Raw genomic sequence first — 18,853 nt, forward strand, 5'->3', positions numbered from 1 at the left:
GAGTAAGCACTGGAGATGTCAGGCTGTGCTATGTAAAGGGCCTTCAAGCCCCAGTACTAGCATTCTCTACCCTGTGCTCTATTGTAGCAAGAGAGAAATGCACCCCTCCCTCTTCAATCCAGCCACCAAAAGACATTTCTGTTTCTAAAGAGGAAGCTGACATTGCAAGTATCCAGTGGAATTCTCGAAAGCCACTATGTTGCTGTTATTCTCTAGTTTTTCAATACACGGATTGCAAGAGTCACAGCCTGAGCTGTTTCTGTTCTTCCTTAAATACTAGACAGGGAGCTTTTCTTCCCTGGCCAGAGATGCAGGCAATGCCTGCTTTCCCTGCCTGCAGCACTCTCCAGAAGGGCCAAAGCTGTGTTGCTCACCTGGGCCTATCGGTCTCTGGCATGTAAGTAAACAAATGGATGACCAAACAACTGAACAAGCAGACAAGTTAGAGAAAGCTCTTACATGGAACCCATGTGCGTGTATGTGTGCATGCACAAGAGGGTAAGACTATGGGTAAATGCACGTGTGCACATGTGTGAAGCTCATAGGATGCTGTGACACATACCTTCCTCTATCATGCTGAATCACACATCTTTGAGCCACGGTCTAGAATATCTATCTACCCAGCAAGTTCCCAGAACACTCCTGTCTCTGCCTCCGCGGGGCTGGAATCACAGGGGAGCACCACCACACCGGGGGAGCACCACCACACCTAAAGGTTCAGGTGGGTGCTGGTGATCTGAACTCTCATGCTCACAGAGCAAGCCCTTTGCCAGCAGAGCCAGCTCTCCTGCCCTGGACAAGGTGCTTTAAGATGCGGTTGGCTCCCGTGACCTGTGAGCAGGAGCTGCATGCACGTGAGCAGTGCTGGAGGCCTTCAGACTTGCTCCCCAGGTGAGTTCAGGGGTCGGACAGGGCTGCTTCTCTATGTGTGGCTTCCTTCCCCGAGTGACTCACAGAGGAGAGAGAGTCTCCTGCCTGGCTGCTGACTTTTCTAAGGGTCCAGGAAGCTAAGAGACCGAGTCATTGGCCTGCTGCCTGTGTATCTGGGCCCCAACCTCTGTGCTTTTGCGCTAACGCCCTTTCCAGTGAGGGCAGGAGGTGGCTTATGGGCAGCTGTGATGTGGTAGCTAGCTGAACTATGTGCTGGCTTTAAAACAAACAGACAAACAAAACCCCTCACATACACAAACACATTCACTCTCTCTCTCTCTCTCTCTCTCTCTCTCTCTCTCTCTCTCTCTCTCTCTCTCTCACACACACACACACACACACACACACACACACACACACACACACACACACAATCTACTTGGAAGAAATCTCTGCAAACAGGCAGCTATTTCTCAGGGGCCTTCCGGCCACAGTGGCGCTACCGCAGCCGTGAACTGGACAGATGGAATCCCTGGTGTCTCCCATCACCCCTTGCCCTCTGGCCGAGGGTCTGGGAATTACATCATCATTTCTATGGGGAAATTCAGATAATGAAAGTGATGATGGAATGTGGCCTCTCTATCAACAGAGGCAGAACAGCTCTGGCGGCTAAGGAGTCGTTCAAATGATGAGTTACATGACCCATCACTGAAAATCGAGAGAGACAAGTTTGTCACTCCCGGCAAGGGTCCAAACTAAGCTTGTCATGCAGTTAGCAGTATTTTCCTGGTATGAAATGAAAAACAGTCAGAGAGAGGGAAATGTCTTCAACCACTCTAACGTTGATGACCAGTGGCCATTGTCCCTCATTCCACGTGTGTACTATGTGTTTTTGTACGAATGACTGGGTGCACATGTGTTGCATGTATGTATGGAGGCCAAATGTCAATGTTGGGTATCTTCCTCAGTGGTGGCCCACTTGCTTTTTGAGAATGATTCTCTCACCAAATCTGGAGATTGTCTAGAACTGCTGATTAGAGAGCCCTAAAGAACATTCTGTCTTTGTGTCTTAGTTAGGGTTTCTAAGGCTACGATAAACAGCAACGTGGGGAGGAAAGGGTTTATTTTGTAGCTTATGTCATCCAGGGAAGTCAGGGCAGGAACCTGGAGGCAGTAACTGATGCAGAGGCCATGGGGGAGTGCTGCTTACTCCACGGCTTGCTCATCATGCCTTGCTCAGCCTTCTGTCTTACAGCACCCAGAGCCACCAGCCTCGTGGTGGCCCCACCCACATCAATTATCAATCAAGAAATGCACCCCGGCTTGCCCACGGGCCAGTCTAGTTGGGGGCATTTTCTCAGCGGATGTTCTTTCTTCCCAAATGACTCTACATTGTGTCAAGCTGGCAGGAAATTGGCCGGCACACTCCAGAACTGGGACCACAGGTATAAGTCACCTGTACTTTCACAGGGGTGCTAGGATCTGACCTCAGGACCTCATGCCCAGGTAGGAAGCTTCAGGAGTGAGCTTCTGTGCCTGAGCCCAAATCAATCCACATTTATACACATTAGCTGATGCCAGATCATCACTTCGTAGGGGATAAATGGCTCAGAACCTCAGGAATTGTCTTTGTTTTCATGTCAACACCTAAGCCTAATATATTAAGGGGAAAGATTTATATGACCCACCCTTAAAGTGCACAGATGTGAAGTGCCCTACATGCTTAGAGATACAGCCACATATGTACATTTACCAATGGTTGCCAGGCAGGGAGAAAGATAAACTCTGGGAGTTGGAAACACCAGCCAGCGCTACAGGAACAGGGTCAGGGATGGGCCTGGTTTTCCTGAGTCAGTAGGAAGCCAGCCTTGCCCTGCCTAAACCCATGACGGCCTGCACATCCAATCTTTCCAGCAGCCACTGTTTGCAGTACAACAACCCTGTGCCAGCCTCAGAGATAGGGCAGATTTGAGTAATGCTTTTAGAGCTTCCAGAGGCACAGGGAGACGAAACACTAACAAACAGAGGCTGGAGAGATGGCCCAGCAGGAGCACTTGCTACTCATTCAGCTCCCACCACCCATATGGCAGCTCCAGTTCCAGGAGCTGTCTATAACTCCAGGTTCAGGGGATAGCACAGTCTCTTCTGGCCTCTGTCAGTACCAGGCATGTAAGAGGTGCACATATATACAGGCAGGCCAAATAGTCACATACAGAAAATAAAGTAATTTAGAAATACACAAACACATTACAATAACTTTAAAATACACAAATAGACGTATCATAATAATTTTCAATAAGGACGAAAAGAAGGAGGAGGAGGGAGAGGAAGAGGGAGAGGAGGAGAGGAGGAAAGGGAGAGACAGGAGGAGCAGCAGTCAAAGCAGCAGCAACACGGAGCCATGAGAAAGAGGAAAAGTGTGTGGTGGAGGTGGTAGCGGGTACGTGGGTGGCAGCAAAGGTGCAGAAGTGGCAGTGGATTTGAGGACTGCCGGATGCTGAGGCAGCCAGACGAAGACCATGGGGAAGCAGCAGTCAGGGAGGAAGTCTGAGAGAGAAGGATGCCAGGTGTCTGGGGAAACACATCCTATGGTCAGTCCCCTGTCTGTCCCCCTACCACCACCACACACACCTGCGGTTCCCATCCCACAGAGGCAAACAGGCCCACAACCTGAGGACGACACACTGATGAGCTGGCAGGGAGCCTCCAGTGGGAACAGCACAGGCAGAGTGAACGGAGGGACCCTGGGCTGCAGAGGGAAATGGGGATGAGGGAGGCTTGGAGGGAGGAAGCCATCTCTGGTGCTAGCCACAGTGCGGTTGCTATCCTTGTCCCTTCTCCCCCTCACCTCCTGGTGTCAAGCGCTGTGGGTTCTATGTCTTTGTTGACATCCCTTGACTTGCCATGACTTTGCTCCAACCCTGGCCACTGTCTTGGAGCAAGCTACCATCCACTTTCTCCAGGACAGCTGCGACACAGCTATTTAGAAAACCCAGCATCAGCAGGACTTGCTGCCTGGGTAGACTCAGCTGCACACTGCAAATCTGCCTCCCCCCCGCCCCCCAACACAGCTTGGCTGTGCTCAGTTCCAATGTGGAGAGCCAGGCCACGTACACTACTGAGCCTGTGAGTCACCTTCTTTCCTGCTGGTGTGGGGCTCAGAAACCTTGGTCCTTCTGGACCTTGTGCCACTGGCACCTGCCACTCCTAGCACTTGCCCTCGAAGCCTATTCACAATGCCGTTCAATTTGCACAGCTGGGGGTTTGTCTGGCCTTTCCCTCTGTGTCTGCCTATCACCAATGAAGATGGATGTCAATGGAAGGACTAAGGCACTGTGCATCTGTGAAGCTGCAGTAAGAGTCCCAACATCTAAGAAAGGAATGCAGGTAGGTGCTTGGGCAGTCTGGGTCCAGGACGTTCTCTTTTCTAGGAGACAACAAACACAGAGGCTGGCTGCCAGGGGGTTGAGGCAGAGTTCTCTCCTGCAGATCTAGAGTTCTCATTTCCTTGAGTCTACCTGAGGCAAGGAGACCCCCATGTTTTGGTCACAGCGTGCTAAGAACGAATGACCTGGATCCCTTAGAAGATTAGTTCCTGATTTCCCACCAGCCAATTTGCAAACCTCTTCAGAGAGCTTGTGCTTAAAGGCTCATCCAGCATCCACCCTCCACTGGGAAGTGGAGCTGAAGAAAAGATCAACACCATTAGGACCTTCCTCTCTTAAAAAAATTGTAGGTGTGTGTGAAGGTGTGGTGTGTTTGTTGTGGTGGTGTTTGTGTTTGTGTCTGTGTCTGTGCACATACACATAGTGAGTGCCAGCACGGGTGTGCCAGGGTATGTGTGTACAGGTTAGAGACGACCAGCACGGGTGTGCCAGGGTATGTGTGTACAGGTTAGAGACGACCTAAGGAGCTGGTCCTCAGCTTCCACTGTTTGGAGGCAGTCTCCTGCTTATACTGCATGCCCAGGAGCTCCCAGGTGCTTTCCTATCTCTGCCTCCCATCTCCTCACAGGAGAACCGGAATACGCACTGTCATGCCCAGGTTTACGTTAGTTTGAGGATTTGAACTCTGGTCCTCCTGCTTTTGGGCAAGCGCTTTTCCCTAACTCAGACCTTATTCTCTTTAAACAAGGCTCACAGCCACATCCCAACAATGACTCGGTAAGACAATTAGCCAGGCCAGGAGCATGGAAAAACAGGATCTACACATGGAAATGAGGCTTCTGACGTGGAGCCCCTTAGGGACTCTAAATTTGGCTCTGCATTTCCTGGCATATCCATGGGCAACAACAGGAACAAAAGAAAGATCAAATAGGATAAAGGGAAAGTAAATTTTGTGGGCCACTGAGGGGCAAACAAATATAGGCAGATCTGTGCAGTGTGGGTGCACAAGCTCTCATGAAACATAGCATCTAGGAAGGTCTGAGTGTCTGTCTGTCGGCAGGAAGCCAAGGGAAGCATGGATTGCTCTCCAGTGTTGATGTAGGACCATGGGAGACCCTGTATTGGCTTTCTTGTCTGTAGCTTAGACAACAACTATGCTTCAGCTTGTCTCTTAAAAAGACTCATTATAGAGTGGGTTTGGGGACTGTTATTATTTTACAGAAATGTTTAAGGCTGATTAGCTGTGACACAGTATAACCCTGACAAAGACAGTCCTTAGAAAGATCACATTAAAGCTGGACCCCAAGTGAACTTCATTCTGAACATGGGCCTGATACGTTCCCAAGATGCTGCTGACCTAGGAGACAACCGGGAACGTGAGTAGTGGCGCCACCCTAGACCAGAACCGGTCTCCATGTCGCCAAAGGGGGTGAGCCTGTGCCTGGGCTGTGGGGATTTCCATCTGGAGTTCACAGCATTCTCCAGTAGGCCCCTGCAGGCAGATGCCTTTACAAAATCAATAACTTCGATCTCTTTTCCCCAATCTAACTGGTTGTCTGCTTTGTTTCCGGAGGCTTCCTGTTTAGCATGACCTTGGGCCCACATCTGGACCATTTAACACAGGAGGGTACATCAGGAAGAGCTACATTTGTTGGAGTCTATGAGGCTACTGTGATAAAAAAAAGCGAGACAAACAGGTAGCTGATCGCTCTTAGAAAGTTGCTGGCTTCCAAAGCCCAGTGAGACACTCCAGGAAGCAGACAAGAAAGGCATGTTTAAAGTCCCTGTCTGTGTCCTGCTGTCCACAGGGCAGCCAGTCCTGTCCTCAGATAACAGCAACTGTGAAATGAGAACTGCCCCTACGATAGCATGCGCAGCATCCACACAAGCTCCCCTTTGTCTCAGATGCTGGCAGATGGCCAGAGAGCTTCAGTGCATCAGAGCCTCTGCTGTCAGGACTGACGGTTAACGAGTCCAAACCAGAGGCAGAAAAAGTCACCATCCATGCTGGGTTTTGGGATGGTGTGACCTGAAATTATCTTGAAGCTGAGCTGCAGTATCCGCCAGGGCAGGACCTGAGCAAAGCACAGACAGATCTCTAGGCCCTGGTCCCACCCCAGAGATGACAGGACAGTGACCACGATGCAGAAGCATGAGACCTACGCCTGCCTGTCACTGGAACAAAGGACAGAGCTGAGTTTTGCTGAACAGCAGAGCGTTCTGACACAACTGACTTCACGCTCTAGAGCCCAGGCCTTTCCCTGCGGACAATGCGATCTGCTAGTCTGCCGGGAAGACGAGAAATGGCTTGTCCACACCTGGCCACATCAAACTGTCCCAAACCCATGGTGGGAGACAACTACCAAAAATGGAAATGTAAAAAAAAATTCATGCAATTATTTTGCAAACTTTATACAAATAAATAAAAATCTGTAAATTAAGTAGTTAATTACTTAGAAAGCAGAATGATTCAATTGCCAATAGAAAGCTCCAATAGCCTACTTTTTGTAGAATAGAGAAGAATTTAAAGGGATTTTTCCACAACAAAAGTACCAGCCCAAAGGGTTTCCTAGGAGATATCAACTTTTGGACACCATGCATTTGGTATATGAATGATAGAGATGAATTTCCTAATTTTTTGAAGCAAATGCAACAATTAATGCTTAAATATAACATACAAATATCAGTGCCAAAACCTTGACGTAAATAATAGCCAACAGACCTAATTCCTATGATTTGAAATTTTCCCTTGAGAAGCAACGTGTTGTCATTTTAATTCTCAGTGCGACAGGGTTGGGAAGTGAGTCCTGAGAAGGTCCTACCCGCATGAGTGGCTCAGTGCTGTTATCTTGGGAATAAGTTTATTGAAAAGACTGAACTTAGTCTCCCTTAGTTTTCTTTTCCCTTCCTATCTTTAACTCCCGTGTTTTGCCTTTGAATGAACAAAACAAACAGGTCACCAACAGATGTAAGCCTCTTGACTTTTGATTTCCCAAAGGTATGAGAAGGAAATTTCTGTTTTTATAAATTCCTCTGTCTCTGGATTCTATTATAAGAGTAAAAGTTAGACTCAGAAAAACCATTTGCAAAAAATAATCCAATGTGATCAAGGGGGAGGATCTATTCCAGGAACGCAAGGATGGTTTAATAAGGGAACAACATATACCGTATGATGTGAATCTGAGAGGACAATGTGGCCATCCTGCTAACGTTGAAAACAAAAACTGTAATAAAAGTTGACATCTATTTCTAAACTCTAAAAAGACTCATGAAACCAGAAACCTCAGCATAATAAAAGTGCATAAACCTTAGTATTAAAGTCAGCATCTCCTGTTTGTTTGTTTGATACGGGTTTCTCTGCATAGCCCTGGCTGTCCTGAAACTTGTTCTGCAGATCAGGCTGGAACCAGAGATCTGCCTGTCTCTACCTCCTGAGTGTGGGGATTAAAGGAACCTGGCCTGGAGTCAACATCTCTTGAATGAGGAATCTTTGGAGTTGTTTCTAGTAAGACTGGGAAGAAGGCAAGGGACCCATCACCTCCACTGCTGTTCAGTATTGTGCTACACGTGTGAGCCAAAGCAACTGGATAAAGGAGTTGGTCATAGAACTGAAAATATAAAGTAAAATTAAGTCTATTTGCAGATGATATAATAGTATATCTAGAAAAACGAGAGACTCAATGTTCAAATTAATTCAAGCAATAAAAAACTAAGCTAGTTAGAGAGACTATAAAAGTACAAATCCCAATAATCCTTAGATACACAAAAATAAGTAAAAGTGTGTAACAATGAATAAATCTACACTTACAATAGTAGCAATAAAATGCACAGAAATGCGCTTAATAAATACACACAACTTGGAGTCAGAACACTTTTCAGTGTGTATGAGAGATACAAGGCAAGCACGGACAGTCGGGGTGGCAGCCCTTGGCCGTGGGTAGAAAGACTCAGCACCCCCAGGATGTCAGTGTTCCCAGAACTTATTTATAAATACTTTAATAAAAGCAACCAAGTATCCAGAACCCCCGAGGTTTCAGGGAGAAATCCTGTCTTGCGTTACCTCACATGAAATCATTCCACAGAATCCCTGTGACTCAACATGTAATATGTTAATACCTAAATAAATAGAGATTAGCAGGATAGAACAGAAATCCAGAAACAAACTCAAGGGCCCATGGGGATTTAGCGCATGCCAACCTAAGCCTGTGTCTGGAGCAGTGATGGGCTCTCTGTGACGTGGTCCCCGACAAGCCTGTGCTCACTACATCTCTCCGACAGGGAGGTATTTGGGGGGTGAGAGCTCATCCCATCTGCATCAAGTAGACTCCAGGTTCAGAAGAGGAGCAGAAGAAAACGTGCACAATCTTTTGTGCTTCCTCCATGAACTGGGCACACAGGAAGGCCACAGTGACCAGGAAGGCTTAGTAAGTCACACTGTGAAAAACTTTACAATATTTGCATGATCAAACCTGACGGATAATTCAGTTTTTGAATGTATTTTAGAGGAACTCTTTTGTCTCCCAAAATGTTAGCTTAAATCTACCACAGAAGCAATGCCATCTTACCTGAATAAGCCATCTAAGTTTTCACTTAAAAGCGTGGTGGAGGGAAGAACTTGGTGGGGGCAGTGTGTGTGTGTGTGTGTGTGTGTGTGAGCTATGCTTCACATCAGCGCTGGCTCCGCTTTATTTACCTTCTTTAGCTTCGCGTACGCTCCACTGTTGTTTCCCTGTGCCAGGTCTGCCCTGCCCAGGACCCGGTACGTTTCTGCCACCTCAGGACTGAAGTCACCAAATGCTCCTACTTTGGCTTCCAGGGACTCTCTCAGGATCATGGCCGCTCTCTGAGAAAAGGACAAAATGTGACGTGGTTTAAAAGTTCGAAGGACTGCTCAGTGCTTAAGAGCACTTGTTCCTGTTGCTGGGGACCCAGGCTCAGCACCCATACGGTCGCTCACAACCTCTGTAACTCCAGTTCCAGGGGATCCATTGCCCTGCTCTGGCCTCTGCAAGCGTCAGGCATGCAAGTGATACACAGATAATACATGGGGCAAAACACTCACACACATACAGGGATAGAAATAAGGGGCTGGAGACATGGCTCAGCCGTTAAAGCACTGGCTGCTCTTCTAGGGGACTGCGGTTCAGTTCTCAACCCCTACGTGGCAGCTCGCAACTGTCTATAACTTCATCCTAGGGGATCGGACACCTTTACACAGACTTACATGCAGGCAAAGCACCAATTACATAGAATAAAGATAAATTATTAAAAAAAAAAAAAGCAATCTTTACAAAAGTTCAGGGTAAGATCTGTACCCCTCTCAAGAAAAGTCATGAGGTTAATATACATTTAACATTTTAGAGAAAAGTATTCTTAAGGACTGGGCCACTGTCCTCTGGTTAGATAGGAAGCAGTAAACAGCATATTTGGGGAGAGAAAGTACAAAATACGAAGGAAGAAAGCAGTGAAGACACCACAGCGGCTCCGGCTAGAACTGGTTCCATCGAGAGGCAAGAGCAGAGCTAGCCTGCGTGGAACCCTTAGGTACCGGGGCTCAGTTTATGTGTGGTCTGATTTGTTCTTTAGATATATACAGCCTTCATTTCTTCTTTCTGAACCAGGAGGAGGCCAAGGTACAGAGCAGCAATGGAGACCTTGCTTTTTCCGGCTGGGCTCATCAGTGGTGGGGCTGGGATCTGCGTCCCCTCCCCGGGGCCTGCTTAGGTGCAGGCACGCCTCCCTCTGCACTGTTGTCCTCAGATAAGAGAAAAGCAGGCTGCACTTGTGGGTCACGCTTCCGGACTTTCCGTTCTCACACAGAAGGCATAGGAAGCCAAAAGTAAACACCCCGGGAGCATGATAAACCGTTGTGTTTACTTTGTCCTATTTATTTATGCCAACGTGGAATAGAAAAAAGTATATGTTGGTCAGAAAACAGTATTTCCTGATATTAATTTTTGCAGATACCAAGACACATAATGGGGAGTCTGTGAACTTCCAACAGGTCCTGAAATTCTCCCCAGATCTACATGAAAACAGTCTCAAAAGGCAAAACAAAGCAAAACCCCACCACCATTAACAACATAATTATGACTGCACAACACTAATGCCGAGTTCAACAGCCAGAGTTCAACAGCCAGGACCGCAGAAAGGGCTTCCCATAGCACAGCCCTGGGGCACGTGCTGACCCCATGCCACAGACAGGCGGAGGTGTGAATGAAGAACATCACGCCATTTGTTGGCAGGACCATGAGTCAGGGACTGGGACTGGTGTGTTAAATGTGGTGATGTGCAGAAATCAATCTCTGAGGTAAAGCATTGTAGCTGGCCAAGTATGGCCCATGAGACTGCATGAGACTAGAGTCTCCATGCAGACCTGCCTGTACCCACCTGACCCAACACCTGTGTGCGAGGCTTTAGAGGAAGCAAGATGGAAGGTGGGGTCTCCATGGGATTTGACTGTCAGGCTTTGGGAACCCAGTCAGTGATAGTGAGAAGGGCTAGAGATTCTTTCCCTGAATGAAACCTGGTATTGCTGTTTCAGCCTGACTAGGGAAACTTGGTGATCATTTAGGGTTGGATGGGCCATTTTCTTTTTAACAGTTTTGCTTCTAAGAGAAAGTACCTGGTCTCTGCCCAGAGTGGCGCCTTTGTTTATTTACCCGAGTCTCTCCCAGTCTAGGCCTGCCCTGTATACAGTCGGTGCACAACAGATGCTGGCAGAGGGAAGAAGTCTTGGCCATGCCATGTGAATAGCTTGAAAATCGTGATCTAGGCTCACTTACTTCTTTTTGTCCAGTGGTTTGCAGAAAACTGCAAAACTCATCCTGAATCGAAAGGAACTTGGCTCTTTCCGCTCCTTCGGAATCCTTGATAGAAGTCATGCTTTCCTGAAAGTATTTCTCGGCCACATCTGAGGAGAGCGTAGAACAACAATTTTGAAAATAGCTCAAAGATCTGAGCAGAGATGGAGCAAACATGCTGTTAGTGACGGTGAAACGTGAACCGTTTAAAAACGAGCATTTGGACCTGAGACGCCAGTTCAAGGGACTCTCCTGTGCCCATCAACCTGCCCGTGGTGGCAGAAACTAAGTTTCAGGAGGATGCTGTAACTTGCTTTCCTTATTTTTCAGAAATTTTAGTGTCCTTAGTGATATACAAAGCAAAACTAGTGGGGTGAGAAAGGAGAAACTGTCCCCAGACCTGAGCACACTAGGGGATTGTCATGTTGACTGAGAGTGCATTATCTCTGCTTAGACATCAGTTACTCATCACAGCTCACATCGTTTTGTGGACTCTAATTTCTATAACACACACACACACACATACACGCCAATAAACGAAACAAAAGAAAGTCTCCTTGATGTGCTACTGAAGAACCCCAACCATTCTAAACCCTTAAACTCACTGATTAATAAAACAAAAAACAGTTTCAAGTAAATGACAATCAGAAAAGCAAGACAGAGAAGAGCCCAGGCATGGAAAAGGAAAAGGAAATTAAAAACCAGAACTGTGACTACATACAGCCCTCTTGTTATACCAAATTCTTAGCTAAAGCAACTTCAAGTGAGGAAGGTTAAGTTTTGCTCATATTGTCGGAGGTGTCGGTCTCTGACTCAGTGGCTCTGTTGCTTCTGCTCTGCTGAGGCAGAGGGAGCCTGGGATGATGTGGTGGAGCATGTCGTGGTAACTAGAAGGGAGGAGAATCAGGGAGAAGCTGGGCTCCCACGTCACTGCCTAGAGGTCCTGCGACCAGTCAATAGTCCCACAGGCTGGGGGCCAAGCCTTTCCCATAGGGGCCTCAGGAAGGTACGCAGTCAGGCTGTGGCAAACAAGGGACAGTGGCTTAGCAGTCCACAGACCTATTAGAAAACAGTGTATTCACTCAGCACTGGGGTTTTCCGAGCTTGAACAGGACTAGGTATGAGGCCTGAAGCCCGTTTGTGGTAGGAAGCTCTGGGGAGCTCCCTGTAAGACGCCAGCATGGTGCTTCAAAGACAACTCCACTGCTCCTCATCCCTGAGGCTCTGGGCCAGAGTCCTAAGTGCAATGTGAGATCACGGGTCTCTTGAAAGTGACATCATCTCTTGGGCCCAAATGAATCACATGGGCTTTTGTTGTTGATTTGTTTTTTGAGACAGGGTTTCTCTATGTAGCCCTTGGCTGTCCTTGAACTCACAGAGATCAACCTGCCGCTGTATTCTATAGTGCTGGGATTAAAGGCATGCACCACCAGGCCAGACACATATGGTTTTTTTTTTTTTTTGAACATAGAGAATTTTCTCCAGTTGGTGACAGAAAAAGAAGTCAGAGACCCTTGGAGCCGCTGTGGTTTGGGTCTGAAGCGCCTCCCAATGGCTCATCTGCTAAAGGCTTGGTTTCCAGACTGGAACTATGAGAAGGTGGTGGGACCTTTAAGAGACAGATTCTAATTGAAGGAAATCATGCTACTAAGGGTGGGCACTTGCAGGTGATACTGGGACCCTGGCTCCCTTCCTTTCTCTCTCCTTTCTCTCTGGCTGCGATGAGTTAGTAGCTTTCTCTGCCATGTGCTTCTGCCACTGGCATTCAGCCTCCCCACAGGCCTAAAGCCACACAAATGGAGACTTCTGAACCATGCGTGATGCAGAGACTCTCTTGGGTCCTGTATGGAAGCATCACCTGTAAATAAAAAAGCTGATGGCCCTATTAGCTGAGGCGGGACATAGGAGGTGGGAGTTCCAGTAGGGAGAGAGGAACTCTGGGATAGAGTCAGGCACAGGAAGAGATTCTCCCAGAACTCTGGGGAGACAGATATATGAAACTGAAGAGAGTTAACCAGCCATGTGGCACTCACAGAATAGAATAGACAGGTTAATTAGGTTACAGGCCAGTCAGGGAACAAGCCCAAGCGTATGGTCTAGGCGTTTGTAAATAATAAAAAGTCTCAGAGTCATTATTTTGGGAACTGGAGTGTGGGTGGAAAAGCTCAGGGTTACAATGAGTCAAATAAACCTTTCCTTCCATTAAGCCATCTCAGGAATTTGTCACAGTGACAGAAGGCTGACAGTCACAGAAGCATTAGGGGTGGAGCAACATAACGAAGCCCTCCATTGCCAATATGAACAAGGACCCTAGAGGAGTCACTGACCAACAGGAAAACGAGGGCTTTCAGCCCTGTAGCTGTAAGAAACCAAAATCTGACATCAGTGGGAAAGAGATCATAAGCTCTAGATGACAGTAGAGCTGGCCGGTTGCTTGTTTGCAGCCTAAGCAGAGAAATCAGCCCTGCTGTGCCAGACACCAGACCTACAGAATCAGGAGCTAATAAAGAGCCCCTTAAGTAGCTAGAACACTTTTGTGTTTATGTGTGTGTGTGTGTGTGTACGCACACTCATGTGTGCATATAGGGAGGTATGCATACTGAGGGGAGAGGCCGACACTGGGGTATCTTTCTCTATCACTCTCCACTTTCTTATCACTATGATATTCTGAGACAAGGTCTTGCACGGTGTGTGCAAGCTTTCTATTTCAGCTGGACGAGCTGGCTGGCGAACCCCAGGATCCTGCTGGGGTTATAGTTGAAGGCCGGCACTCCCGGCTCTTCCGTGGGTGCTGGAGATCTAAACCTGGTGGCAGATGCTTTCCCCCCGCAAGCGCTTCATCCCCTGCGCTCTCTCTAGCCCCACAACTAATTTGTATGCAACGAAAGAAAGCTAATGTGGAAAGTAGAACTTTTAAGGTTTATATTGTTTGGATACATATTTTTCAATAGTTTGGAATTAAATTAAAATAGTTTGGAATTAAAAATTAAACAAGAGAAAAGAAAACAAATACAGTCAAAATTATGTTCCAAATGGTGGGTCCCCCTACCCCCAAATTCATGCTAAAACTCTAACCTCCAAGGTGATAGTGTTTTAGAGGTAACTGTGTCATGAGGGTGGAGGCCTCATGACTGGAACTTGTGCTCCTGTGAGTGGGACCACGGACAGCTGCCTTCACATGCGCCTATATGAAGAGCCACTGAAACAGAGCTGACCATGAACTAGGAAGCAACCACCACCAGATATCAAACCTGCTAGCACCTTGACCTTGGGCCTCCTAATTTCCAGGGTTTTGATTAAGTCACCTAATCTACGGTGTCTCGTTATGGCGGCTTGAGCAGATTAAGGCAGCGGAGAAACTCTACAAACAAAAATGAGCGCATCTGTAGAGATCTGAGCGCAGGCCTTAGGCCTTTCCACCCACAGACACGGGGTCACCACAATTATGAACACTGCCGCTAAAATCAAAGGCTTCCACTTATTATGTACCACACATCTGTCCTCATAGCTGTAGCTATGGGCTTCTCTCACGCTGGCCACAAAAGGGATGCATCAGAATCGGCTGGCAGCCAAGATGGACACTGAGCAGACAGACAGAAGTCCAATAAAAATGGACAGACAGAATGACCCAAAGGCACAGAAGCCCTGGATCATTTGCTGATAAGCAATCCTGCATAGCGAAAGAGCTGCAAGAACAGGGCCGCAATTCACAGTGAGAGTCCTGGGTGCTGAGCAGTGATCCAAGCACACACCTCCCTTCCAGGAGATCTTCGGAAGGGAAGAGAGGATATAAACACATGGACAGTGCCTTCCTAATCTGCAGGACTGAAGGAAACCCAGGTCTGAGAACAAGTGCTCTTTGTCTGCAAGGTTCCCTCCTGGGGATCTGGGCAGGAGCAGGGTTCTTGGCACTTTGTCTCCTGGGCATGTCCCCATCCCAGGTTCTTACGCTGAATCAATGTTAAATCAGCTAGACCCCCCCCCCCTTCCAGACCAGCGGGTGTACTCCTATGGTATTACCCAAGTTTTATGGAAGAAAGTTCTCTCATACGGAAACTGCTATATTCTTTACTCATTGCTGAACTGTCAAACCAAGTGTCAACTCTGACTTGCTCTGATGGTCTGATGACAGTGTTGGAGGTAGTGTGGCATTTATTTTATGGATAGTAGCATAACGTGAAGGTCGAGGTCTAATGTGATGGGGGTATTCTGGAGTGGAGGGTACTTGATATTTTAATGTTCTAGCTAACTGGGAACCAGTAAAGGAGTGTACCCCGATCCTGGGAGAGAAAAACTGAACTGGCTGGATGAGCAGGCCAGGTGGTGTGTGACAGTGACCCCAGCATTCCCTGTCTGTTCCCGGAAGACCTCTAGACAAAGGAGAACAGCAAGGCTAGGGAGCAGAGTGGCCCTACTGGCAGGTGTCACAGGCTAGCTGACTCTGTCTGTAATGGCACATCAGGGTCTTTGCCTCACAGAATGTCCTGAAACACAGCAACAGGGGAGGAGAGGGACTCGGGCATCAGCAGTTACATTCTTCCTTCCTGTAGCTCTAAAGCAATTTTCTCTTTATCTGGGGGGTGGGGAGACTCTTTTATCACAAGACCTGGCTTACTTTCCTCACCTCTCCAGGCCCTAAATGAACTGTGAACCATGGCTATAAGGCAGATCTTTGCAGAGAGAACAAAGTGTGTGCCAGTGCGCAGCAGAGGAGCAGTGGCTAAAAGAGAATGTCTTCTGGGACTGGGAGTTTAGGCAATCTAGACTCATCTGGAACAAACAACAATACAATTTCCAAAAAGATGGGAAGCCATGTCCTCAGGATAGGAAGCCACGTATCCTGGCATGTTCCTGTGTTCCGAAGCTGGGTATGGATTCACAGAGCCAGCAAGCGGTTCAGTGGTCTTGCACATGGCTGCCCTCAACTTTAAAAAGTACTTCTAGAATCCTCGGCAACCTGATTCCAATAGCCTGGGCGAAGATGAAGTCATCTCTGAAACGTGGAAGCATGACTCAGCTGGTAAGTCTGAACCCTGGTGGCAGAGGTAAGCCAGGACCATAAATCTCTTCCCATGCCTCCCGCAGCAGAGTGTTCGGGTTGTCTATGGGTTCCCGCATGGGGAGGGAGCCATGCTGTGGGCAGGTACTTTAACCATCTCTGCAGTCATCTGGGGACTTGAAGCCAGACAGACTTTCATGGAGAGCTTCACACACAGGCAAGAGAAAGCAAAGCTTTGTCCAAACAGCCACTGGATACCAGGAAACTTATAATCAATCAATCAATCAATCAATCAATCTCTCTCTCTCTCTCTCTCTCTCTCTCTCTCTCTCTCTCTCTCTCTCTCTCTCTCTCTTGCTCTCGCTCTCTCGCTCTGTGTGTGTGTGTGTGTGTGCACGTGCATGCTGCTATTCATCTGTGAGAGAGGACAACTTGTAAGAGCTGGTTTTGCCTTTCTACCATTTGGGTCTTTGTGGTCCAACTCAATCAGGCTTGGTGGATAATTACTCTTACCTTCTGAGCCATCTCTCTGGCCCAGGTCAGGAAGCTTCCAACTATGATAAATAGCAGTTAACTTGGGGTTCGTTTTCCTGAGGCTGCTCTGGGATAGGAGGAGGGATGGTAAGGACAGCTTCATTATGTGGGAGGGTTCCATGTACAATGTGACAGTCATCCTTTGTATCGGTCTCAAAAATAGTCTTTATACTAAGTGCAGGCATTTTAAGGACTCCAGGAAATCTAGAAACAGGAACTCCCTAATCTAACCTGACCCTCACTGAGCAAAGGCTGAACCACTGAGACTGTGGTGGGTGTGGCTACCCCCAGCCGCCCATCACCTGTAGGGGCAACTGGGGAGGCCTGGAGGCTCACCCCTCACTTTTCCCACACACGGTAGGTGACTGAGCTGTTAAACTTGCTGTAAAACCTGAGGAAGTTCATATGTTTCTGGAGGCAGGCATGTATCAGAAAGCATGGTGGTTAGATGAGCATAAGGCCAGGAAAAGCTTGCAGGGTAAAAAGGTGCCGAGTATCCTCACAGGGCTTGACAAGGGGCTTGACAAGGGAGGGGCTCAGACACCATGACATCTGCTTGCCTTGGCGTCCTCACTCCCTGGAGCTGTCCAGACTCCCCACTCCTACCCCTCTGCTGCTTAGAGTCCCATGCAGGGCCACACAGGCAAAAGTTAGGCATCTTGCCACCTTAGACCTCCAGTCCCTTGGGTTAAGGAAGTACATATGTCCTCCAAAGAGCTGCCTTTAAAAATCCTTTTCAAAAGCCCCGAGTATAAATAGCATAGCTTTTCTGAGAAGTTCTAAACACAAATCTTAACATGCTGGCATCTAAATGGACAGCCTGAGCCTTGTGAACGTCGCCATCACAGGCTCTGCACTTCGTCCTGCCCAGAGATGGCACAAAGCGGCCATGGGCCTCACTCTAGACACAGAGGAAAGGCGGCAACTGGCCATGCAGGGCTCCAGTGGTTGCTGCTCTGCCCTGGTTCATTCCCTTGGAAGAGGATCCAGTCACTCGGGCTTGGATTCTTCCCCTGGCCCCAAGAGCCATCAAGTGAGCAGGCCCTTCTTGTGTTCTGGGCTTGTAGCTTATACCACTAGGGCTGGGCATATGACATTCACAGTGGGGCCACTTTTCTGGGTAGAAGGTATAGGCAGGAGGCAGTTCGTGTTCTCCATTCTAAGACCATGTACTGTTCTGATTAGCTGAATGGACTTGCACTCCTGTTCCCCATATGTGAGGATAACTTCCGGAAGTTTCTGAGAGGGGATTATCCTGGTGCTAGAGAGAACCTCCCTTTCCATCTCATGGCCCCACCCATTTCTCTCTTGCTTCCTGAGGGGCTCGGAGCAGGTGTGCACAGGTATCTGCTTGGGTCCCTCACAGGCAGGCAAGTGCACACTGGTGAGGTATTCGTATAAGCAGAGAGTCCTGAGGAGAGGGGCGGGGATGAGGAAGGTTCTCTCAGAGCACACAGGGTGCCAGGGCGTGGGAGAGCTGAGGAGGGAAAGGAGATCAAGGAGAGCCACACGAAGTGGAGGGATACAGACAGGCTTCACCCAGGGCTGGCGTGTCTGCAAGCAGGACTGTTCCTCACCACAGATCCACCACAGAGGCCTCAAGTGAAGCAGGGGAGAAGCGGGCAGCCGAAGAAAGCCACAGGAAGGTGCAGGCCACAGTCATCGAGTGTTCCCAGGTGCAATCTTACCCGCCAGGGGAACCCAGGCTCCATCAGTTACAAACACCAGGAGCTGCCTGACTGCTAGCCTCTCAGGACACTTGGGGTCTAAGTGGCATTAGAACAGAACACTGTGTGGAGGAGGGGCATGTGTGCCCAAGGCAAGCAGAGCTAACAGGGCATAGGGGGAAGGGTTGAGAAAAAGGGAGGGTTATAGAAGGTCATGGAGACCTACCCAAACAATTACTTTTTTTTTAAAGGCTTCATAAACATTTTTCATTATGCCTGTGCAAAATATAGGAGAGGCTAGGACAAGTGGGAGCTGGGAAATAGATGCATTTGTGCAAAGAAATTATACAGAGGGGAAACCCAGTTACTCAGAAATCTCTGGTGGAGCCTCGGTTTCAACAGAGGCAGATGCCATTCCCACTGCTGTCTTGGGACCCAGAAGACCGCCTTAGCCTGCTGGTGCCCAGGACCACATGGGGCCACTTCCAAAAAAGGCTGCCTGCTCTGAGCGGGCCCTGCGGCACAGAGGTTTACACTGAAATGTACTTGGCTTTGGACCATTTCATTTTAATATCCTTAAGGAGAAGCACTATA

The 18,853-nt window shown here is 48.2% G+C and overlaps 1 protein-coding gene across 9 annotated transcripts in view; it reads right to left on the reverse strand.

Annotated features, from left to right (window-relative positions):
• Ttc23 (tetratricopeptide repeat domain 23) overlaps positions 1–18,853 on the reverse strand; it is an 81,338-nt gene that overhangs the window by 6,227 nt on the left and 56,258 nt on the right. For all 9 annotated transcript variants that reach the window (XM_029479231.2, XM_085841655.1, XM_029479232.1 and 6 more), the window contains 2 exons: positions 11,042–11,169; positions 8,950–9,099 (listed from right to left, as the gene is read on the reverse strand). In XM_029479231.2, the coding sequence (XP_029335091.1) occupies positions 8,950–9,099; positions 11,042–11,169 (278 nt within the window). The remainder of the gene's footprint in view (positions 1–8,949; positions 9,100–11,041; positions 11,170–18,853) is intronic.

This window comes from Mus caroli, unplaced genomic scaffold (genome assembly GCF_978045245.1).
Source record: "Mus caroli unplaced genomic scaffold, Mus_caroli_1 scaffold_8, whole genome shotgun sequence".
NCBI lineage: Eukaryota > Metazoa > Chordata > Mammalia > Rodentia > Muridae > Mus > Mus caroli.